Genomic DNA, 23,002 nt, shown 5'->3' with positions numbered 1-23,002 from the left:
CTTATCTCTTAAGGAGCTACCTTGCTGGTACCTGAAGGAAATTGCTTTCTTTTGAGGGGGTGGGGTGGGGGAGGGGTGGTAAATAGTCATTTCTGGGTCTTCTAAGGGGATCCAGTTGTTGTATCCTGCAGATGCGCAATGTCCACTAAAGGGGATAACACTGTGGCTCAAACGGCAGAGAAAACTTTGTGTTCAATTTTTCTTGTCTTGCCTTAAAATAACTTTATTTTATCAACAGCATAGTTAAGGAACCGGTCTGGAACTAAAATAAATCTATTAGAGTAAATATGAAGGATGCATTATGAACACTTACCTGGTCTTCTAGCTTTTTCTGCAAACGCTGAACTCTGTAAGTGAGCTGAATGTTGAGCACGAATCGTCGGATATTCTGGAATCTGCGTCTGGCCAGCCAGGCCCGGGCATATTTCTGAAGGATCACAGCCTTGTGTTCCTTCAGCATCTTTAAAAGAAGATTTTGTGAAATGCAAAATGGGTCTCTGTTTTTCTCATCAACTCTTCCAGTGTTGGGAGATGTAACTACCAGGATACTTCTACAGGGTGAAATACCAATTTCTCGTAATCAACACACACAATTCTGTTACCCATTTTTTTTTTCCTAGATTTTTAAAAATTAAACTCTAGTTTACTTACAATGTTGTATTAGTTTCAAGTGTACAGCAAAGTGATTCAGTTATACCTATATATATATATATATATTCTTTTTCAGATTCTTTTGCACTATAGGTTATTACAAGATATAGCTCCCTGTGTATACTCTTTGTATAGAGTATCGTCTTTGTAATTTATCTATTTTATATATTGTAGTGTATATATGTTAATCCCAAAGTCTTAATTTTTCTATTCCCCTCCCACTATCCTCTTGGTAACTAACCCTATGTTTGTTTTCTATGTCTGTGAGTCTATTTCTGTTCTGTAAATAAGTTCATTTGTATCATTTTAAAAATTTCCATGTATAAGTGATGGCATATGATATTTGTCTTTCTCTGATTTACTTCACTTACTATGATAATTTCAAGCCCCATCCATGTTGCTGCAAGTGACATTATTTCATACTTTTTTAATGGTTGAATAACATTCCATTGTATATATGTACCACATCTTGTTTATACATTCATACATACATGAATAGACATTTAGGCTGTTTCCAGGTCCTGGCTACTGTAAATAGCACTGCTATGAACATAGGGGTGGGTGGATCTTTTCAAATTAGAATTTGTTCTAGAAATATGCCCAGGAGCGGGATTGCAGGATCATATGGTAACTTTATTTTTAGCTTTTTAAGCAACCTCCATATGTTCTGCACAGTGGCTGCTCCAATTTACATTCCCACCAAAAATGTAGGAGTGTTCCCTTTTTTTTCCATAACCTTTCCAGCATTTATTATTTGTCGATTTTTTGATGATGGCCAATCTGACTGGTGTGAGGTGCTACCTCGCTGTAGTTCTGATTTCCATTTCTCTAAATCATTAGTGATGCTGAGAATCTTTTCATGTGCCTCTTGGCCATCTGCACGTCTTCTTTGGAGAAATGTCTATTTAGGTCTTCTGCCCATTTTTGACTGAGTTGTGTTTAGTAGTATAAGCTATTCGTATATTTTGGAAATTAATCCTTTGTTGGTAGCATCATTTGCAGATATTTTCTCCTATGTAGACTTTGGAAACAATAACCAAATCCTAGCTGCAGCAGACACATATGAACAGACATTCATATCCCAGAAAGTCACACCTTTTGATACCTCCTCCTTGCCAGGAACCCTCGGGTGTAGGCCTGGATGGTGATGGTGGCCACGCGAATCAGCTGGTACAGGTTGCGGACGAGATACGCTCGACAGCACTTCTGAATGACAGTGGCTGCCCATGCTTCTTTTAAGGCTGTGGCAGTAACCGCTTTCCTTGGTTAAGAAGAATGTAGAGTAAACCTGTTACCAATGGGGCACTGACTTCCACCCCAGAGCAACCAGCTTGTGCAATACTTCTTAACTGAGGCATATTCCGAAGTTCTGCAAATTATGCATTAAACGTTGGAATGGTTTATGCTAACATCTAGTCAAGATCAGTGTTACTGCTTCTTTCCATCCTGATCTGAACATGGATCTGTTTCAGGAATGAGCACCACATGGGAACTTTCCCACTCTTCACATTCAGGCCAATCACCCCACCGTCACTCATGAACCCCAGAGGCTGTGCCAACACAACTGTGCTTCAGCATTGCACTTGCTCATTCATCTAGTCAACCATGTGGGAGATCACGCTGGCGCCTCCAGATCAGGGGTTGAAAAACTATGACCTTGGGGCCACAGCTGCACCCTCCTGCCTGCTATTGTCACCTTTAGTTGGAATACAGCGCACTTATTATTTACATATAGCCCATGGCTGATTTCATGCTGCAAAGGTCGAGTTTAATAGTTGTGAGAGAAACTGCAAGACCCCCAAAAGCCCAAATATTTGGCCTTGACAGAAAAAGTTTGTCCACTCCTATCTGACGGCCTGGAGGTGAAGAGAAAGTTCTTACCTGCAGAGTTTATGACCTTGTAAAACAGACTTAGAAATGGTCAAGTGGGATAAGAAGAAAAATAAAATAACTACTAAAAGATCTGTAAGAGAGATCTTCCTGAACTATCATTCTGCTTGGGAAGAACTGACATGTCAGCCAGACTTGACAGAAAAGTAGGATTTCTCAAGACAGTAAAGGCTGGAAAAGGTAGTTCAGACTAAGGGACAGGTGAAGACATGGAGGCCTAGCAATGCCTGAAACATTCAAAAAAAGAGAATTTGTCTGGAATTGCTAGAATATGATACATGGAGAAAACTGGTAGTTAGTGAGGTGAGAAAAATAGATGGGGACTGTTTGTTATCAAAATATGTATTTACTGAACATGTACTATGTGACAGTCAGTGTGCTGCATCCTAGATACGGATGCAGAGGCAACCACAAATATCATTGCTGTCCTACCAGAGCGTCCATGCTTAAGGCTCCATCCAAGCCATGGGGACCCATGAGTACCATGTCAAAGGCTGAGTGCCCTTCTCTGGGAAACAGGGGCCACTGCAAGCATGAGAGGCAGAAGCAGGAGCTCTGTGAGGCCCTGCTTTAGAAGTTAGGAAGGAAAGGCAGCAGGCAGAGGGCTGTGCTGTAGAGTGAAACACAAATGATGAGGAAGGCTTCATGCAGGGCAGGGGTGTGGGAATGAAATAAGCGGGACAGACACAGGAGGCAAACGGAGGAAGCATGAGTTTGGGGAAGAAGGTAACTCTGGATTTCCTGCCCTGGGGACTCCTGCTATTAACTGAAACCACAGGCTTGAGAGGGAGAGCAAGGCTAACTGTAAGCATGTATAACGGGTTGCCTAGGGGAGTGTGGGCCAGGAGATAGGGGCAGGGTGGTGGAATGGCAAGCCCAGTTTGCGGTGTGCTGAGATGAAGACTGGTGTGTCAGTCACGTGGAGGAGCCCAGATACTGTTGGAGGTCAGGCATAAGGCTCAGGATGGGGGAACCTGAGCGACACAGCCTGTCCTTAAAAACACGGCTTTCCTACTACAGTCACAGCGAGGGATGGAGAGAGGCTGGGCAGACACAGAGATGCACAAAATGCTATCCAGGAAGGGTGCTCCTCTTGCTGGCCATCCCAGGATGGCCTCTTGGGAGCGCTTACAGAGGGCTGGGACAGCTGTGCCCTCCACTCGGGCAGCCAGACCCAGGGGACTCATTGCTTGTGGGCAGAGCCTTGCCACAGTCTCCTCAGGCATGGTCTGACCCCACTACCTGCAAGATAGGCTGGGGCGTCCTTACTCAGAAGCGTCACTTGGACCCTATCACCCTTAGGCGTTTTCAGTTCCCAAGGAATAGTGGCTCAGCCTCTCTGCCTGGTCTCACCAGGAATTCTGGCCCTCTTCAGCAACACCCTGATCGGGGCTTTCTCTCATTAAGGGCCTGGTTGCCACCTCTGCTGTGTGGGGACAGTACGCAGAGTCAGCACCACGGCCCCCAAGGACACACCCATCTGCCCTCGAGGCTCACAGTCACCTGTGAACCCACACACACATCTGCACCTGGGTCCTGGGAGGAAAGAGGCCCCACCCTCTGGAGGTGATAGGGAAGAAGGTCATACAGTTGCTCAAGTCTGCTTGGTTCCAACTCAGAGGGTAAAGAATCTGCAATGCAGGAGACCCAGGTTTGATCCCTGGGTCTGGCAGATCTGGAGAAGGGAATAGCTATCCACTTTCCAAATGCCCGAAGAATTCCTTGGACAGAGGAGCCTGGCGGGCTATAGATCATGGGGTCTCAAAGAGTCGGACACGACTGAGCGACTAACACTCGCACAATTTTCACTCCTGGTTCCAACATACCTCACAGTTTTCTGACCCCGGAAGTACTGCTGGATGATCACGGCTGCTCGTCTCTCTCGGAGGAATTTTTTTCTCTGGAGCCAGCCACGGATGTGCTTTTGTATCACAATACAACCCTGCCTCAGTTTATCCAACCGGAGTTTTTCTAAATAAGCCACTTGCCCTGCTCTGAAGAAAATTTTGGTTTTGCCAAACTGGTACTGATTAGAATCCTAGAAGAGAAAAATGACATAATCAGAACAAACTTTCAGATTTTCTACAGTATTTGGAAAAGATGTTTAGAGATCCAAACATACCACCAACATTGTTATTTTGACATCTCTGTTCTTTGACATAAAGAGGAAAAGTTCTGATTGTGACCTGGAAGTTTATGTTTTGCCTTTTTGTTTAAAGACTCTTTGGGAGAAGAAGTGGACAGGAGGGTGAGGGGTGTGTCTGTGGGGTGAGGAGGGATGTTTGCATTGTGGGTGATTTTCAACTGGGCTTCTGGGGAGCTCCAGCCTCTCATGGTGGTTTTCACAGAAGAGCGGAGGTGCCTGGAAAGGCTTCATTTCTGTCTCCATTTGGCATCTCTTCACCAGTCTTCCAACAACATGAGAGAAGACTCTACAAATGGACATCACCAGATGGCCAACACCAAAATCAGACTGATCATATTCTTTGCAGCCAAAAATGGAGAAGCTCTATACAGTCAGCAAACACAAGACCAGGAGCTGACTGTGGCTCAGATCATGAACTCCTTATTGCCAAATTCAGACTTAAATTGAAGAAAGTAAGGAAAACCACTAGACCATCCAGTTATGACCTAAATCAAATCCCTTATGATTATGTACTGGAAGTGAGAAATAGATTTAAGGGAGTAGATCTGATAGACAGAGTGCCTGATGAACTATGGATGGAGGTTCATGACATTGTACAGGAGACATGGAGCAAGACCATCCCCAAGAAAAAGAAATGCAAAAAAGCAAAATGGCTGTCTGAGGAGGCCTTACAAATAGCTGAGAAAAGAAGAGAAGTGAAAAGCAAAGGAGAAAAGGAAAGATATACCCATTTGAATGCAGAGTTCCAAAGAATAGCAAGGAGAGATAAGAAAGCCTTCCTCAGTGATCAGAGTAAAGAAATAGAAGAAAATAATAGAATGGGAAAGACTAGAGATCTCTTCAGGAAAATTAGAGATACCAAGGGAACATTTCATGCAAAGATGGGCTCAATAAAGGACAGAAATGGTATGGACCTAAGAGAAGCAGAAGATATTAAGAAGAGGTGGCAAGAATACACAGAAGAACTGTACAAAAAATATCTTCATGACCCAGATAATCACGATGGTGTGATCACTCACCTAGAGCCAGACATCCTGGAATGTGAAGTCAAGTGGGCCTTAGAAAGAATTACTATGAACAAAGCTAGTGGAGGTGATAGAATTCCAGTTGAGCTATTTCAGATCCTTAAAGATGCTGCTGCAAAAGTGCTGCACTCAATATGCCAGCAAATTTGGAAAACTCAGCAGTGGCCACAGGACTGGAAAAAGTCCGTTTTCATTCCAATCCCAAAGAAAGGCAATGCCAAAGAATGCTCAAACTACCACACAATTGCACTCATCTCACATGTTAGCAAAGTAATGCTCAAAATTCTCCAAGCCAGGCTTCAGCAATACATGAACTGTGAACTTCCAGATGTTCAAGCTGGTTTTACAAAAGGCAGAGGAACCAGAGATCAAATTGTCAACATCTGCTGGATCATTGAAAAAGCAAGAGAGTTCCAGAAAAACATCTATTTCTGCTTTATTGACTATGCCAAAGCCTTTGACTGTGTGGATCACAATAAACTGTGGAAAATTCTTCAAGAGATGGGAATACCAGACTACCTGACCTGCCTCTTGAGAAACCTGTATGCAGGTCAGGAAGCAACAGTTAGAACTGGACATGGAACAACAGACTGGTTCCAAATAGGAAAAGGAGTACGTCAAGGCTGTATATTGTCACCCTGTTTACTTAACTTATATGCAGAGTACATCATGAGAAACACTGGGCTGGATTAAGCATAAGATGGAATCAAGATTGCTGGGAGAAATATCAATAATCTCAGATATGCAGATGACACCACCCTTATGGCAGAAAGTGAAGAACTAAAGAGTCTCTTGATGAAAGAGAAAGAGGAGAGTGAAAAAGTTGGCTTAAAGCTCAACATTCAGAAAACTAAGATCACGGCATCTGGTCCCACCACTTCATGGCAAATAGATGGGGAAACAGTGGCAGACTTTTTTTTTTGCCCCAAAATCACTGCATATGGTGACTGCAGCCATGAAATTAAAAGATGCTTGCTCCTTGGAAGGAAAGTTATGACCAACTTAGCATATTAAAAAGCAGAGACAATACTTTGCCATAAAAGGTCCACCTAGTCAAGGCTATAGTTTTTCCAGTAGTCATGTATAGATATGAGAGTTGGACTGTAAAGAAAGCTGAGCACTGAAGAATTGATGCTTTTGAAATGCAGTGTTGGAGAAGACTCTTGAGAGTCCCTCGGACTGCAAGAAGATCCAACCAGTCCATCCTAAAGGAGATCAGTCCTGGGTGTTCACTGGAAGGACTGCGTTGAAGCTGAAACTCCAGTTCTTTGGCCACCTAATGCAAAGAACTGACTCATTTGAAAAGACCCTGATGTTGGGAAAGATTGAGGGCAGGAGAAGGGGACGAGAGAAGATGAGATGGTTGGATGGCATCACTGACTCAATGGACATGAGTTTGAGTAAACTCCAGGAGTTGGTGATGGACAGGGAGGCCTGACGTGCTGCAGTCCATGGGGTCGCAAAGTCGGACACGACTGAGCGTTTGAATGGAACTGAACTGAACACCACTCCTCTCCTGGCCATCAGAGCTACTTCCCCCATCTCTTTTCTGTCAAAACTCATGGCTTCAGCAACCTTCTAAATCCACACTGAGAGCCACTACCTGGCTTAGTGACTGTCTAGCTGAGTGTGTAACATAAGTTAGGCCCACAGAAGTCGCTGGGTTGCAGGAGAATACAGCAGGACAGGAGGACACGGTGGGGGAGGGTAAGGACCCTGAAGGTGAGTCCTGCTGTTGGGAGATGATGCCCCACAAGTAAGTCTGCTCTGATCTCCTTAGCACACAGAAACTTGGGCACATCTGCTTTCTTCCCAGGCATTCATGACAGTTACGGCCCCGAGACACAGGCAAAGATGAGGCAAGTGCTTGGGAGCCCACAACTGCCAGAGGGAGGACTGACCTGGATGAGCCGGTGTAAGACCACTTTGCACACCTCCTTTTTATCGCTGAATGAAAGCTCCTGCTTGGTCATGAGGACCCCGTAGCGGCTGTAGAACTCAATGTATGTCCACCTGGAAAACCAAGGCAGACCGGAGGAGGTGGGCTGGAGGAAAGCACGTGCTGTCTGCGGACCCCACAGGCTTGCTTGCCACTGTTTCGGGGACATGGCCTTGACCTTTGACCCAGAGCTCCTGGGACAGCGCCCCAGCCTCACCTGAGCACACTTGTGTGCTCCCTGGATGACTTTTGTTAATGCTTCATTTCAACAACTGTCTCCCCCTACCCCTCCAGCTCCCTGTCCCAGGAGCCCTGAGGAGGCAGCAAGGGACCCTCACTAGGACAGATAGGGTGGGGGGTGGGGACGGTGGCCTCTGTCTACATGCTGCCCATCTATCACCCTCTCTGGCCTTCCCACAGCACAGCGGGACAGCTATGGACAGATCTGACAGAACACAAGGCCATTTTCCTCCCTCGGTTCTCAGCACAGACCTGAAGTTGGGCACTTTTCTCCCCAATGAGGAACTGACAACATACCTAGAAGGGTAGCTCTGGGCACTAATGCGAATCGTTTCTAAGACTCCACAGGCTCGCAGCTGCTGAACAATTCTTTTGGAGTCAAACCTTAAGGACGATTTGATCATGTGTTAAACCATCATAGTTGATAAACAGGCCCATAAACAGTGCAGCAGACCTGCCCCCATTGTGAGCTCCTGGGGAACAGGATCTGCCTGCGTGACCCCCAAGCCCAGCAGATACTTAATAAATACATGTTGGATGTCGATGAGGGTATCACCTCTGTGAAACAGTTCAGAAGCCACGCAGAGGACACAGGGAAAGGACCAATTGGTTTTTTTTGTTTTTTTGGAGTTTCAAATCAGCTTTCTAAAGACTATCAAGTGTGAATTAATAGTCAAAGAATGTATGACATTTGAGAAATAGTTCCAATCAAAAGTAAACTATTGAAATTTAGGTTATTAACATAATAAATATGAAGCAAAATATAAGTACTTGCATAAATATGTAACTTCTTTAATCTACCATTATTCATTATGATGGTATGTCATCACTTGGGCTAAGATGAATGCATTCACTAGGTCTATATTCAAACTGTTGTTCTGTGCATACTATAATTTTGAACCACATTTTTCAAATATTTTATGTCTTGACAAAAAAACCTTTAAATTATTGTAAGAAAGCAATTAATAAATAACAAACATTTAGGAGAAACAGATCATGAAAATCTGCTTCAGTTTTTAGATTCGAATGAATAAATGTTTAAAAGTTTTTGGTAGATACATAGTAACTTGATTCCAGTAATCTGACTTTCAAAATATTTACCTCAAACTAACTTTTTAACATCTGTTTTATTCTTTATAGTATGACCATCTAGAGGGCTCCAAAAAACCATATGATAATCTTAATAGATGCAGAAAAGGCTTTCAACAAAAGTCAACATTCATTTATTATAAAAACTCTCCAGAAAGTGGTATAGAGGGAACCTACTTCCACATAATAAAGACTGTATGATAAACCCAGAGTAAACATTATTCTCAATGGGGAAGAACTGAAAGCATCTCCTCTAGGAGCAGCTGATTCTGACCAAGGCGGCAGGGAGCAGCTTTGTGGGGAAATGGCCTTCAGGCTGACCTTTGAATGACAACCAGAGTGAGAGAAACATCCAAGCTCACCCATCCTAGCACCTACATGTTGCTACGTTTCCTGTACAAGACACTCCACAGGTGGCCCGCTGGCTTAGGTCTGACCCTCTGAGGACCCCAGACACAAGACGGTGCAGACCCTAAGATGCCTCAGCTCGAGAGACCCTCTGTAACTTCTAATCGTGGCTTCCGGTCTTCCTCTTGGGGCCCCAGAGAATAAGCCTAAGACCTCGTAACAGGTTTGAAGGCAAAACTTCAGACCCCTCTACAGCCTTTCTCCTACAAACACATACAAATTCTTACCATCAAGGAAAATGTTCTGGCTTTCTCAGTTGCATAAGCTCTAGCCATAGAATAACTCTTTCAGATCCAGCCCCTTTGCTTAATCCTGGAGATGAGCTGGCTTAGCCAGAGGGGTTGAACTAATGCTAGATGTAGAGGGCAGACTTGTTTTGAATCATTTAAAAACCCAGAAATAGTAAAGTTCTAGGCAACTATAAGCAAATTCTCCAACATCATGACAGAGACGGCTTTCTCGGTGTTCTTCCCCCCTCTGTCGCAGCACACTTACTCAAAGGGCAGTTTCTCATCATTTGGCTTAATGCACCGGACATAGTGGGGAGTGGTGGCGTTGAGAGTCTCCATGAGCAAGTAGAGAGAGCTGCGGAACTAGGAAACAAGGTCAGGCGGCAGACACTGCACTGAATACAACGCTTAAATGAAGGTTAAAGAAAAAGGGGCCTCTACTGTACAGCACAGGGACCTCTGCTCAAAGGTGTGCGGCAGTCTGGATGGGAGGGGAGTTTGGGGGAGAATGGATACATGTACATGTATGCCTGTGTCCCCTTGCCGTTCATCTGAAACTATCACATTGTTAATCAGCCATACTCCAGTATAAAACAGAAAGTTAAAAAAAGAGGTTCAGCCCTGATAAGTTACTCAAGAAGAGGAAAAATGAAGTTCATGCATAAACAGCTATTACGAACAGTTTTAGTCTATGACTGGGTTTATCTCAGCGTATCCTGCTTTGATGGACAGAGCAGTTCTCTGTCCAAAACTCCCCAGTAGCCAAGGGCTTAGTGAGTCAGCTTATTGTGCAAATATACAGTTTGCTCAGGTGTGCAGCCTTAGAGGTGGAAGCATCATGATGATGCACTACTACTCTTCTTTGCGTTTATATTAGATTTGAAGAAGCTCAGTGCCCGTGTCCATGGCTTCCTAGGTAATGCAGTGGTAAAGAATCTGCCTACCAGTGCAGAAGACATAAGAGACATGGGTTCGGAAAAAAGAAAAAAGAGACATGGGTTCGATCCCTGGGTCTGGAAGATCCCCAGGAGGAGGGCGTGGCAAACCACGCCAGTATTCTTGCCTGGAGAATCTCATGGAGAGAGGAGCCTAGCAGGCTGTAGTCTAAAGGGTCACAAAGAATCCGACATGACTGAGCACAGCACAGTGTCCAGGCCCAGAATGGTCCCACCCAGCCCTGATCCCTGCCCTCAGCCTGGCTGGACCCTCAGCCACTCTCTGGGTACCTTGCTCCCCACGGTGCTCCGGAAATGCTTGTTGTTTGGCTTGATGACTGGCTTTGCAGATTTAACTGTGATCGCTGAACCAAATGGGGAAGAAGGAACCGGATTTTCTTGAAAAAAGTTGGCACATAGATGAAACTAGGAAGAACAGAGAGGGTTTTAATGTCAAAAGTGTTTGCCCACAGTCCTTAGCTGGTATAATCGAAGAAAAGGTCACCATAATCCCAACCTGTCTAAACCAGAGGTGGGTAGAGTACAATCCTGGCCAAATCTCAGTTCCACAAGGGGATCACCCTCACTGGGGATGACTGATGGTTTCTTTCCCAGGAATGAGAGTAGGAAGGAAACCATGTGAATGTCTGTATGTGGGTATCACTTCAAGAGTCAGAAAATGAGATAATTTTCCTCCTTCTGTGCCTTGGCTCATGTTGCTTCTGCACTCGGAATCTCTTCCCTCCTAACCTCACATTCTCAGCCCTACAGATTCAACTGTTGTTCAGTCACTAAGTTGTGTTGGACTCTCTGTGACCACATGGACTGTAGCCTGCCAAGTTCCTCTGTCTTCCACCGTCTCCTACCTAGAGTTTGCTCAAATTCATGTCCAATGAGTTGGTGATGCTATCTAAACCCTACTCATTATTTCAGGTTCTATTATAATATTTTCCAGCCCCACTCCCTTCAGAATACCTTTCCTGGTGTCCCAGCATGAATTAATTCCAACTTCCTCTGAGTTATCTTAATATTTAATCTGTACCTTTTTTTAAGACACTATTTTCTACTCTGCATCACTTGTTCCTTTAAATGCCTTATCTCTTGGAGAAGACCTTATGTTTTCTTCTTTTAAATCAGACATTGAGAATCTCCTTTGGGGGAGAATTCTTGCCTGATATCCTGGAGCCCCCATGGAACAAATGAATCTGAAATTCCCAGGCCTCTGATGTCTTGTGGGTTTAGTGGAGAGACCCATCTGTGCTTCATGGCAATCTGAAATCCTCTTGAGGAATTCAGCATGCTGGACCCCAAGCTGGCCTGGGATGAGTAAACAATCAGTGAATTATGTCAACTAACTTGGTACACAAAATACAGCCTATTTCTACATTGAATTCTCTGTTATAAATCAATTTAATAACTTAAGTTTCCATGACCTGTGATTTATTTATGACCATTAGGGGAAGTGCTCAGGCTTATTTGGGAAATTGTCAAAATACTTGAGCATTAACAAAGGACAAGCGATCTTCAAAAACAAGGAAAATAAGTATGGTAAGCAAATCTTCACAAAAAATGAAGGACTGTGTATGAAACATCCTTATTCTCAAACTTTTAGAAGTTGAGTTCTTAAAATTCTTAAATTGAGAGAAACGTTTAAGGAGGAAAAGAAAAAGCCAGAAGTCACTCTTACGGTGACACTTCAGCACACAGCACCATGGGTTCAAGGAGCTCTCGTTCACAGAGCAGCACTCTGCCTTGCTGTGGTTTTCTTGAGCATTTATTTAGCCCTTCCTACCACGATTTGTTCTCATCTTGGAGGTATGTTGCTCCCTGTGCGTTGTGAGCGCCTTGAGGTCAGGAACCCTATCTGTCTTGTTTACTGCTATTTCCCCAGAGTCTAGGACAGTGCTTGGTGTATGGTAGGTGCAGTATAAATATTTGTGAGTGAAGGTATAAAGTGTGAATCATGACTTCTTAAATGACCATCTTCGCTGTCCTTCCTCTCTATCATTGGCACATCTGAGTTTTGATTTTGCATGTAGTGATAATTTGAATCCTTTCAGAAGCTAGAAACGTATTTTAGTGCCAATTCTAAAATGGTCATTTTTTGTTTGTATATGAAACCACCTTGAGTAGCATCTAGATTTCTAATGAAGAAGGATGATACAGTTGGGATTAAGTATCTTGGACTAGTACCAGATCTTCTGAAGCATCTGGCCAGCTTGGTATCCTGTGAAAGCTTTTTGTTTTCTGGGTAGACATTCTTATACAGTATTGTCTTTTAAATTAGATTGCCTCTTCTGTATTGAAAGCATTTTTATAATTTAAAAATTAGTATTTTCTTATAGACAGTATGCAATAAAGCTGAAGAAGGATATATGGCTTTTGCAAATACTTTAAGAGTAGATAAAATTTTAATTTGTAAAATTAATATATTGTGCGGGCACAAAATAGTTTTAAATTATATTTTAAAAAGCTCTCTAAAAATAAAAATTAAACAAAACAAAATACTCATCACTATACTAATGAGGGTGACTTTTTGCATGTAGAAGCTACAATTTGTTGTTATAAGACAGATAACACGCACATGTTTCTTTCTCTTGATACACACCTAGGTCCATGTCAAGTACACAATGAATAACATTAACTACCCTTTAGGACTTTACAAACCTTGCTTGCTCTCAGGATTTCAACCAGCATGTCATAGACGGTATCTCTGTTCTTCTCAAGGAAACCTTCACATTTATACTCTACCTATGCAAACAAAGGAGTTATTTCCAAAGAGGCAAAGGCTGACAGCATCTAAGTACCACAAGTTTCTTTTTTTTTAAAGAAAGATTAATGAAGGGGCTATAAAAGCAATGTTTTAAAAAGAGATTCAGTTTCTGTTTGTCTCAGCAACCTTATTATATTATAGAAAGCTTAGAAAGCTGGGGCTGTGTCATCTGATGGAAAGCACCATATTCTCCCACTGCCTGGACTTCTCACTGGCCACTCTACACTCACCTACACTCACCTGTTAGTTCCCACTGGCCACAGGTGACTGTTCCCTGTTATATGTGCAATTAATAAAAGAAGACCTCACTTAGGGTTCTCTTTGCCTTTGAAGTCACCAGGAGGAGGAGAAAAGCTCAGTGGTATCCTTTGAGTTCAAACAGAAATGTCTTCCTGAATCAGCATTAATGTGGTAGAAAGAAAAGAAAAACTGATCAGCTGACCACACAGCTTTCCAAGGCACAAAATCCTTAAGAGTCAGATTTAGAGTGGGTTAGAGTTTGGTTTAGAAAAACCCTCCATGAAGCCCTTTATGATTCATAAGCCAGAGTGACTCCTTAAATATTCAAATCTCTAGTTAGTGACAAAGCTACAGTCATCAAAACAGTTTATGCACTGGCATAAAGACAGACACATAAATCAATATAACAGAGTAGAGAGCGCAGAAATGAACCCACACTTGTATGGGCAATTAATCTATGACAAAGGAGGCAAGAGCATATGGTGGGGAAAAGACAGCCTCTTCAATAAGTGGTGTTGGGGAAACTGGGCAGCTACATGTAAAAGAATCAAACTGGACTATTCCCACATCATGCACAAAAATAAATTCAAAATGGATTAAAATTCAAATGTAAGACCTGAAAACATTAAACTTGTAAAAGAGAACACAGGTAGCATGCTCTTTGACATTGGTTCTAGTAATACTTTGGGGGATATGTTTTCTCAGACCAGGGAAACAAAAGCAAAAATAAATCGGGCTACACCAAACTAAGGAGTTTTTACACAGCAAAGGAAGCTATCAACAAAACAAAAAGGCTACCTACTGAATGAAGAAGTTATTTGCAAATGATATATCTGATAAGGGATAAACATCTAAAATATAAGAACTTATACAACTCAACTACAAAAAAAGAATTCTATTTAAAAAATGAGTAGAGAATCTGAATAGATATTTTTCCAAAGAAGACAAACAGATGGTCACCAGGCACATGAAAATATACTCAGTGCTACTGATCACTGGGGAAATGCAAATCAAAGCCACAGTGAGATATCACCTCACACCTGTCAGAATAGCTATCATCAAAAAGACAACAAATAACAAGTGTTGGTAAGGATGTGGGGAAAAGAGAACACTCGTGTACTGTCAGTGGGAATGCAGACTGGTGCAGCCACTATGGAAAACAGTATGGTGTTTACTCAAAAAATTAAAAATAGAATTACCATTTGATCCAGCAATTCCATTCCTGGGTGTGTGTGTATGTATGTATACATATATATATATATGTGTGTATGTATATATATATATATATATATATATATATCAAGAAAACCAAAACACTAATTCAAAAAGATATTTGTACCCCTGCGGTTCATTGCAGCACTATTTACAATGGTCGAATCTCTGGATTGTATATTTAAAAATGTGATATTCTTCATAAATTAAAAAAAATTTTTTTAATTGTGAACAAACAGGCTCTTGGGGTGCTGGAATGTGGATGCAGAGAGGGTGTTCAGGGACCCCTGACAAGGACGCTGCCTTGCCCCACGGGTAGGAAAGTATCCTTACTGGTGCACAGTTTGGGTTAGGAACCAGGAACGCTGGCTGTCTGTAAACACACCCTTGTGAATAAAGCAGGAGGACTGCTGTGTAAGTTCTTCCAGGCTGGTGTGTGAGTCACTAGATAAACAAGCAAAGGTGTAATAAATAGCTTTCCCAGGAGACTGTCTGCAGGGACAGTGTCACGGGCAGCTAAGTTTCTCTGCCGGGGCTCTGAGGACCACGGCAAAGTACTGTATCTAAGCACAGCTGCCTTGCTCTGAAGACAATTTTATTTTCCTGGCTAGTTAAATTGAGAATGTAAGCTAACGCTATGGCATGTGTAGTTTCTTCCCTCCAATCCACAGTCCACACAAAATACAGCATTGTTAGCTCTCTTAAGAGGACCCTCTTAGAAGTACCAAATGTCAAGAATTAAATGTACAGAAACCATGTACTATAGACAAGGTCTCTTGAAGTAAATCCCATATATGTGCTTTACAGGAAGTCTTATGCCCTTTTTTTTTTTTTTCACTTGGGATCACAACTGTGAAAATATAAAGGACAACTAGAAAATATAACGATACATCAACACTCATTTCATGTGCATCTCTTCAGGAGCCTATATGAAAAACTTGCAAGCAAGCACTAAAAGGCTTTAACAGTGCTCCTCTCACCCACAAAGGTTATTAGAGCTGAGCAGCTGGCTGTCCCCTCCGCTGCCCCTGTGGGTACCCAGGCATGACCAGCAGACTGACCCACAGCATTAGCGGCTAGGACACACAAGCCCAGGCTGTCCCCATGATCCCAAGGTGCTGGCCAGGCCACAGGAGTAACACCCAAACTGGGTAATAAAGCAGAGAGCAGGATTTTTCTTAAGGAAGGAAAGTAAGATGACAAAGCATGTTTAGGGCAGGTGGTTATGGTGAATTGTCTTCTTATCCTTCCATTTTCTAAGCTTTCTGTAATTTGATTTTTTAAAATAATTTTGAAATTAAAGTAACATTTTTCCATAAGAAATTGGAGACATACAAACAAAACAAAGATCACCTAGAAAACCCATTACTGTTACCAAAGTAATAAATAAATAATGACAATAAAAAAGCAAAGGGTCAAAAAAAGACATAGCTTTCAATGTAGGAAACAACTACTCTGTCTTTTTCAAAAAGTTAATTTATTTTGGCTGTGCTGGGTCTTAGTTGTGGCACACAAACTCTTATTTGTGGCATGTGAGATCTAGTTCCCTAGCCAGGGTCTGAACCCAGGCCCTTGCATTGGGAGCATGGAGTTTTAGCCACTGGACGACCAGGGAGGTCCCTATCCAGTCGTAATTATAACAATTTCATACAGAAAATAAACTAATAAATGGTTAACGAACTTATAAGCCCCAAATCAGAAATGAGGTCCACTGGCAATACGTTTTATCTTTAAAAAATATAATTGAAACTCACGTATTATGTGATAAAGCCAAATTGAGAACTGTTACTCTCTCTCTCACACACACACACACACACACACACACACTCGCGTACACACAAGTATTCTTCGTCACAGCTGTACATTAAGCGTGACAGTTCTGACCAGAAAAGCCCCTGGCCTGCCTGCTCCTTCCAGGGGACAGCTAGATAGCCGCGGGCAGACAGCTCTGCTCCAGACGCTCACGGTACCTTATCTGCAAAGTGCTGGATGATAAAGGAGGTGTTTGACATTCTGGGTTTTTCAAACAAAGAGTTTCTGTTGACAAAATTATTATACAGCTTTTGAAGCCAGTTTTCATCAGTCCCATGTGGTAACTGGAAGAGAAAAGCAAACCAAATAGCAAGTAAGACAACTAGAGACAAAAGATTAACCAAGGGGAGGGAAAGTGCTAATTCTTAGAAACCAAGAAGAGCTGCACTTGACTGCTTGACGTGGGAGGCTCCTTTTTCAACAGCAACAGAGGCATGAGTCTCTTTGCTCTTATTCTTTAGAGTGATATTTCAATAGACATTTTATCAATGCTCTTTTAGAAGAACAAGATATTATCAATGAAAAGCAAACAGTGATATAATGATATAAGGATGAAGGATTTTATTTCTGCAGAACTGGCAGTATTTTAATATTTTTTCCCAAAGTAGTCCAAAGATTCAGCAAAAAGTAGCACAAATTCCATTCAGTTCAGTTTAGTCACTCAGTTGTGTCCGACTCTTTGTGACCCCATGAATCGCAGCACGCCAGGCCTCCCTGTCCATCACCAACTCCCGGAGTTTACTCAAACTCATGCCCATTGAGTCAGTGGTGCCATCCAGCCATCTCATCCTCTGTCATCCCCTTCTCCTCCTGCCCCCAATCCCTCCCAGCATCAGGGTCTTTTCCAATGAGTCAACTCTTCGCACCATGTGGCCAAAGTATTGGAATTTCAGCTTCAGCATCAGTCCTTCCAATGAACACCCAGGACTGATCTCCTTTAGGATGGACTGGTTGGATCTCCTTACAGTCCAAGGGACTCTCAAGAGTCTTCTCCAACACCACAGTTCAAAAGCATCCATTTTTCGGCACTCAGCTTTCTTCATAGTCCAACTCTCACATCCATACATGACCACTGGAAAAACCATAGCCTTGACCAGATGGACCTTTGTTGGCAAAGTAATGTCTCTGCTTTTTAATATGCTATCTAGGTTGGTCATAACTTTCCTTCCAAGGAGCAAGTGTCTTTCACAGCTGCAGTCACCATCCACAGTGATTTTGGAGCCCCCCAAAATAAAGTCTGACACTATTTCTACTGTCTCCCCATCTATTTCCTATGAGGTGATGGGACCAGATGCCATGATCTTAGTTTTCTCAATGTTAAGCTTTAAGCCAACTTTTTCACTCTCCTCTTTCACTTTCATCAAGAGGCTTTTCAGTTCCTCTTCACTCTCTGCCTTAAGGGTGGTGTCATCTGCATATCTGAGGTTATTTATATTTGTCCCGGCAATCAGATGACCGTTATATCTACTACTGTGGGCAGGAATCCCTTAGAAGAAATGGAGTAGCCATCATAGTCAACAAAAGAGTCCGAAATGCAGTAGTTGGATGCAATCTCAAAAATGACAGAATGATCTCTGTTCGTTTCCAAAGCAAACAAATTCCATTAGGTGAAAACAATTTTTATTCTTGGTTGAATGGAGAAAGGTTGGCACCCAAATGTAGTCCTCCCCATCTCCTGCCTCAGGAAGAGTTTTTCTTTTGTTTTACTGCCTAGTTAATAACTCCCTCCTTGAACTAAGGTCTTAACTACTTACACTAAGTAAGTTACTTAGTTACAACTACTTACTTGTTCTTGATGCTGGTGATTTTGAAGCTATCACCAGCTATATTCAGCCTGAACTCTGTGAATCTAACACTCCACAGTGTCCAAATGACACCTGCAAACTTCTCTGTGACACTGGTCACCTAGGGACCATCTCTGCAGTGTCAGAATACTGGAGTGAGCAGCCATTTTCTCCTCCAGGGGGTCTTCCCAACCCAGGGATGCAACACAGGTCTCCTGTGTTGCAGGCAGATTCTTTACCATCTAAGCCACCAGGGAATCTCTGTAGATTTGGTACAAATATTCCTAGAGCCCACATTGGCCTCTGCCCCTAGTAGATCATTCCAGAATGTTTGGCCTTGGTGCCTGACTTTTAATCTTACATCACTGCAGGGACTAAAACATAGGTGGCATCAGAAAGGATGGTCTGTGAGAAGAACCATGGAATTCAGAATTATAGGGAGAAAGTACCAGTATGTGTTCAACATTATAATCATGGAAGGGGGTGATAAATCTTTGGGAAAAAAAAAAAAAAGATGTGTGTGTTTAAACATTAAAATATCAATTTCAGACCAAAAGAGACCAAATACTGTGCTAGGGATTATTTTTTCCTATGGCCCCATGAAGGCCACTGCTAGGCTGACTCACTATAAAGTTGTTCCTCCCAGAGGGTAATAACAATAGGAAAATTCCTAGAGACTCTTTTCTCAATTGTGTGACGTTGATTTTTCAGCTGCATCTCCCAGTGGGTGACTCATGGAATCAGGAAGTGAGAGAAAACTCAGTTCCTGTTAGTCATTAACAACTGGAGTGTGGTTACTTGCTTCTTCCATGTCTACTCTATACACACACCCAGAGACAGCTTCAAAGGGCTCCTCCCTGCTAGACTGACCTAAGAGGTCATGCATGTTACCCATGGGTGGGCTATACATGCTGAGGGTGGGAGGTTTACCCGGCCTCCTGGGGTTCCTGCTATGAACTGCTGTCCCAGAATTAACAGCCAATCAACTGGTAATTGATCAATCAGGAATTTACATGTAGATTTTAAAACAGGCTCATCTATTATTGCTCTGAAGTTAAAGAAAATTATTTTTAAAAGTTACCAAGCATTCTTCATCCAGTAACTCCAAAATGCCCATTTTTGCTTCAATCAGGTCAATGACTGGTTGGTTGTCATAAAAATCTATCAGAGTCCAAGGAATGTCTTCCTTCATATATTCTTCTTGTTCAAGTTTAAAGACATGCTGGAAATCCAGACATTAATATAGAAAGTAAAAGAGAGTATTAGGATGTGCTTCTGAAGAACAGGACATAAACTTTTGGAAAATATAGGCACATGACTTGATCTGTAATGTTTATGGAAGCCTCCGAGGTACATGTCACCCCCCTTACCCACAATCAATGCTGCTGAGGTCCTAAGTGGGTCTAGTTGTCCTCTTCCTGCCCAGGCTGAGTGGGTCCCCACATCCTGGGGTGTAAACTCTGGGCCAGCCTGCCACCTTTGGCACTCAAGGTGGTCCTGGAGCCTCTTCCTGCTCAGCCACTGCTGCTGTCAAACATGGACCCAGTCTCTTTGACTGGGTTAAGAGCCAGCCCACCCGAGAGGCTAACAACTTGAAGAGCTTTGTGCATTACTTGTTTCAGCCACAGGGGCACAGGGAAGGCTGCCCAGCGGGCTGGCTCAGGCTCATCCTGGCTGCAGGCGGCAGAAGGGGAGGGGCTGTGAGGAGAAAGGCTCCCATGGGAGAATCCCAGAGGGGACTGCACGAAGCCCAACAGGTGGCTGGGAACCGAACAGTGCCCACACAAGCGAGAGAGAGAGAGAGACAGACAGAGACAGAGAGAGAGAGAGGAGACAGAGCGAGACAGAGAGAGAGCGCGAACAATGGTAATGGCTGGAGTGATGGATGGGGCTGCCAAGGACGGCAGAGGGGAAATCATGCCAGACCAGATTCTTGGTGAACCCCCAGGCAATCTCAGTTCTGTGGCCTTTTCCTGGGGGCAGTGAAGACCCATGGAGTTCATGACAAGACTCAGGTTCTGGAAAGGTAACTCGGTTTGGGGGTGGGAATGGCTTTGAAGAGGCCAGAACTGGAGGGGCGGGCCCAGTCAGGACTCAGCCCAGGGTTCCGCAGAGGCTGGACACTGTGCAAGGAAGGGGAGTAAGAGCAAAGAGGCTGGGTGAACACAAGGCTCAGGACACCGGGTCGGGGCGGTGCTTTAACCACAGAAGGGAGCACAGATGGCACAGGCCAAGAGAGGAAGGTGGCAGGCTCACTTTGTCACGGCTTAGCTCCCAGAGGCTGCTCAGATGCGGGGGTTCAGCAGAGGCCAGATTTATGGGACAGGAGCCAGGAGACGACTCGCTAGGGCTTATACTTATATTTTAAGTCATTACCCCTCCCAGGAGGATCTGCACATTGATAGCTGACTCTAACAACGTCAAAGGGGGAAAAATGAGGAGGATGAAGTGGAAGAGGAGGAAGGCAGAATAAAAAAAGAAAAGAATGGAATTTCAGCCTCTGATGTGCTACTTTCAGGGTGTCTCACATATGTATCGTTCTAAGGTTGCGGTGAATGTGTGTGTTGGGAAGCAAAGTGGCCCTGGAGTCGGGAGAGGGGCAGGATCCACATGTACTGTTTGACTTCAGGTGAGTTATGCTGCATATCCACTTGGAATAAATCTTAGTTTCAGTTTTAAATGCTAAACTTCCAGGGAATCCATGAGAATGATAACAGAATACAAATGTGGGGTGAAACTTAATGCTTATACATGGATTAACTCTGGAACAAGGAATAAGAAAGCAAAGAAGCATTTACTCAATATGATTCAATATTAAGAGTTCTCCTCACAAGAATACTAGGAAAATACAACTGATCCATTTTCAAAATGAGAAAACTGAGGCTCAGAAAACCCAACACCCCAGGGGAAGGAGGTGGTAGATCTGAAACTCAAATCCACTTCAGTTTGAGCAAAAGCTCATGCTCTCTATGATGTCACACTATCTCTTCCTCATGAGTTGTGTGGGAGAAGCTGAATTTCAAAAGACAAGCACGAGTTCTCCAGGTGAAGAGGAAGGGATGGGAAAGGACAGGGGCAGGTGGGTTGTGGCAGAGAGTAGGTGCAGATACCGAGGCTCACAAAGACTGGAGCCTGCAGGAAACTAAGCGACTTGGTTAGGCTGGAAGGGGTCTGTATCCAAGAATGGCAAGTGATGAACTGAAACAAACGTTGGCAGGTGTCTCCACAAAAATGAAATAGGATGGGAAGGCGCAGTTTCAAGAAACAGCCACAAGATGGTGCAGTGACCCAGCATGGGACTCTTAATGCTGGTAAGATTTGAAGAGGCTAAGTGCCAGTCAGCCTCTCTTCCTGTACACACACACACGCACACACACACACACACTTTGAAGAGGCTAAGAGCCAGTCAGCCTCTCTTCCTGTACGTGTACACACACACACACACACCCCCGCTCCACACACACCCCCCTCCACACACACACCCACCCACCCACACCTGAGAGCTAGTTTCAAGAAGGCAAAAAAGTCACCTACCAGGTTAAACTGCTGTTGCAGCTTTTCATTAGCATAATTGATGCAAAACTGTTCAAAGCTGTTCACATCAAAGGTTTCAAAACTGAAATACAGTTTAAACTAGTTAAAACACAACTTGAAGGACATACACATTTGTTTATAGGTTAGTATTTTTCACAACTTTAATAGTGTTAACTTTTTTGTTTTCTGTGAGTTTTAAACATGCCTCAATTCTTGTTTTAACCATCCTTGCAGTCAGCTTACAAGTCACATTTTTCCAGGCTGCCCCAGGAAGGAATCTGGTATGTACAAAACACCTACTTGAGGCAGGCACTAAAATAGGCATGTGCACATTATGGCATATCACAGAATCTGCACAACAGCACTGACATCAGCCTTATTATCCTCAGTTCATAGATGAGGAAATAAGACTGAGAAGTTCAAAAATTTGTCTGGGGTCACGCAGTCAGTGTCAGACTTAACTATGAGTCCACCTGACTGTAACACTTCTGCTCCCAGTGAAAAAGCAACGTTGTCTCCTGTGCCCCCACTTCTTGCTGAAGGTAGAGGCAGCAGTTTTGCCTCCCCCAAGGGCACTTTCATAGTCCTCAGAGGAAAAGAGCAAGGTCACAGACCTGCAGACCCCTTCAGGCCCAAGGAAGACACGGCCCCACCTCTGTCTTCAGACTTTCAAAGGCTGCCTCGGAGTTGCAGACCCAGGAGCTGAGAAGGCCTGGAGATGACAGCATGAAGAGCGGCTGGGACTGTGTGGGATCCGTGAGAACCAGGTCTGCCCTACAGGATGGTTGCTGCTCAGCTCGAGCCAGGTGTGGCCATGGATTAATCAGATCAGGATGTCTGGTCACCTGACTCTCAAAAGAATCCAGAAACCTGGACTTTCATGTGAATTACCCCACTCTGTAAAACACGATGTAGGCTGAACAGAACTGGGGCACCCGATCCACCACCTGGGCAGAGGAGCGTTTCTGCCAGGAGGAATCCAAGCGCTTTAGGTGCTGCCACTGATGCCCATCACCACACTTAACCCTAACACCACCCTAGGTGAAGGGCTGCCCTGACTCCACGGTTACATGCAACGGTCAGAGGAGATGGTG

At 43.5% G+C, this 23,002-nt stretch overlaps 1 protein-coding gene across 1 annotated transcript in view; it reads right to left on the bottom strand.

Annotated features, from left to right (window-relative positions):
- MYO5C (myosin VC) overlaps positions 1–23,002 on the bottom strand; it is a 113,787-nt gene that overhangs the window by 46,791 nt on the left and 43,994 nt on the right. The window contains exons 11-21 of the mRNA XM_070469266.1: positions 21,909–21,990; positions 19,456–19,596; positions 16,749–16,874; positions 13,221–13,304; positions 10,845–10,979; positions 9,884–9,981; positions 8,189–8,275; positions 7,614–7,725; positions 4,368–4,579; positions 1,747–1,912; positions 314–460 (exon numbers count right to left, since the gene is read on the bottom strand). Of these exons, the coding sequence (XP_070325367.1) occupies positions 314–460; positions 1,747–1,912; positions 4,368–4,579; positions 7,614–7,725; positions 8,189–8,275; positions 9,884–9,981; positions 10,845–10,979; positions 13,221–13,304; positions 16,749–16,874; positions 19,456–19,596; positions 21,909–21,990 (1,390 nt within the window). The remainder of the gene's footprint in view (positions 1–313; positions 461–1,746; positions 1,913–4,367; positions 4,580–7,613; positions 7,726–8,188; positions 8,276–9,883; positions 9,982–10,844; positions 10,980–13,220; positions 13,305–16,748; positions 16,875–19,455; positions 19,597–21,908; positions 21,991–23,002) is intronic.

This window comes from Odocoileus virginianus, chromosome 6, assembly GCF_023699985.2.
Source record: "Odocoileus virginianus isolate 20LAN1187 ecotype Illinois chromosome 6, Ovbor_1.2, whole genome shotgun sequence".
NCBI classification, from domain to species: Eukaryota; Metazoa; Chordata; class Mammalia; order Artiodactyla; family Cervidae; genus Odocoileus; species Odocoileus virginianus.
Note: the sequence above shows the minus strand (reverse complement) of the source record. Positions and strands in the feature narration are given on the sequence as shown.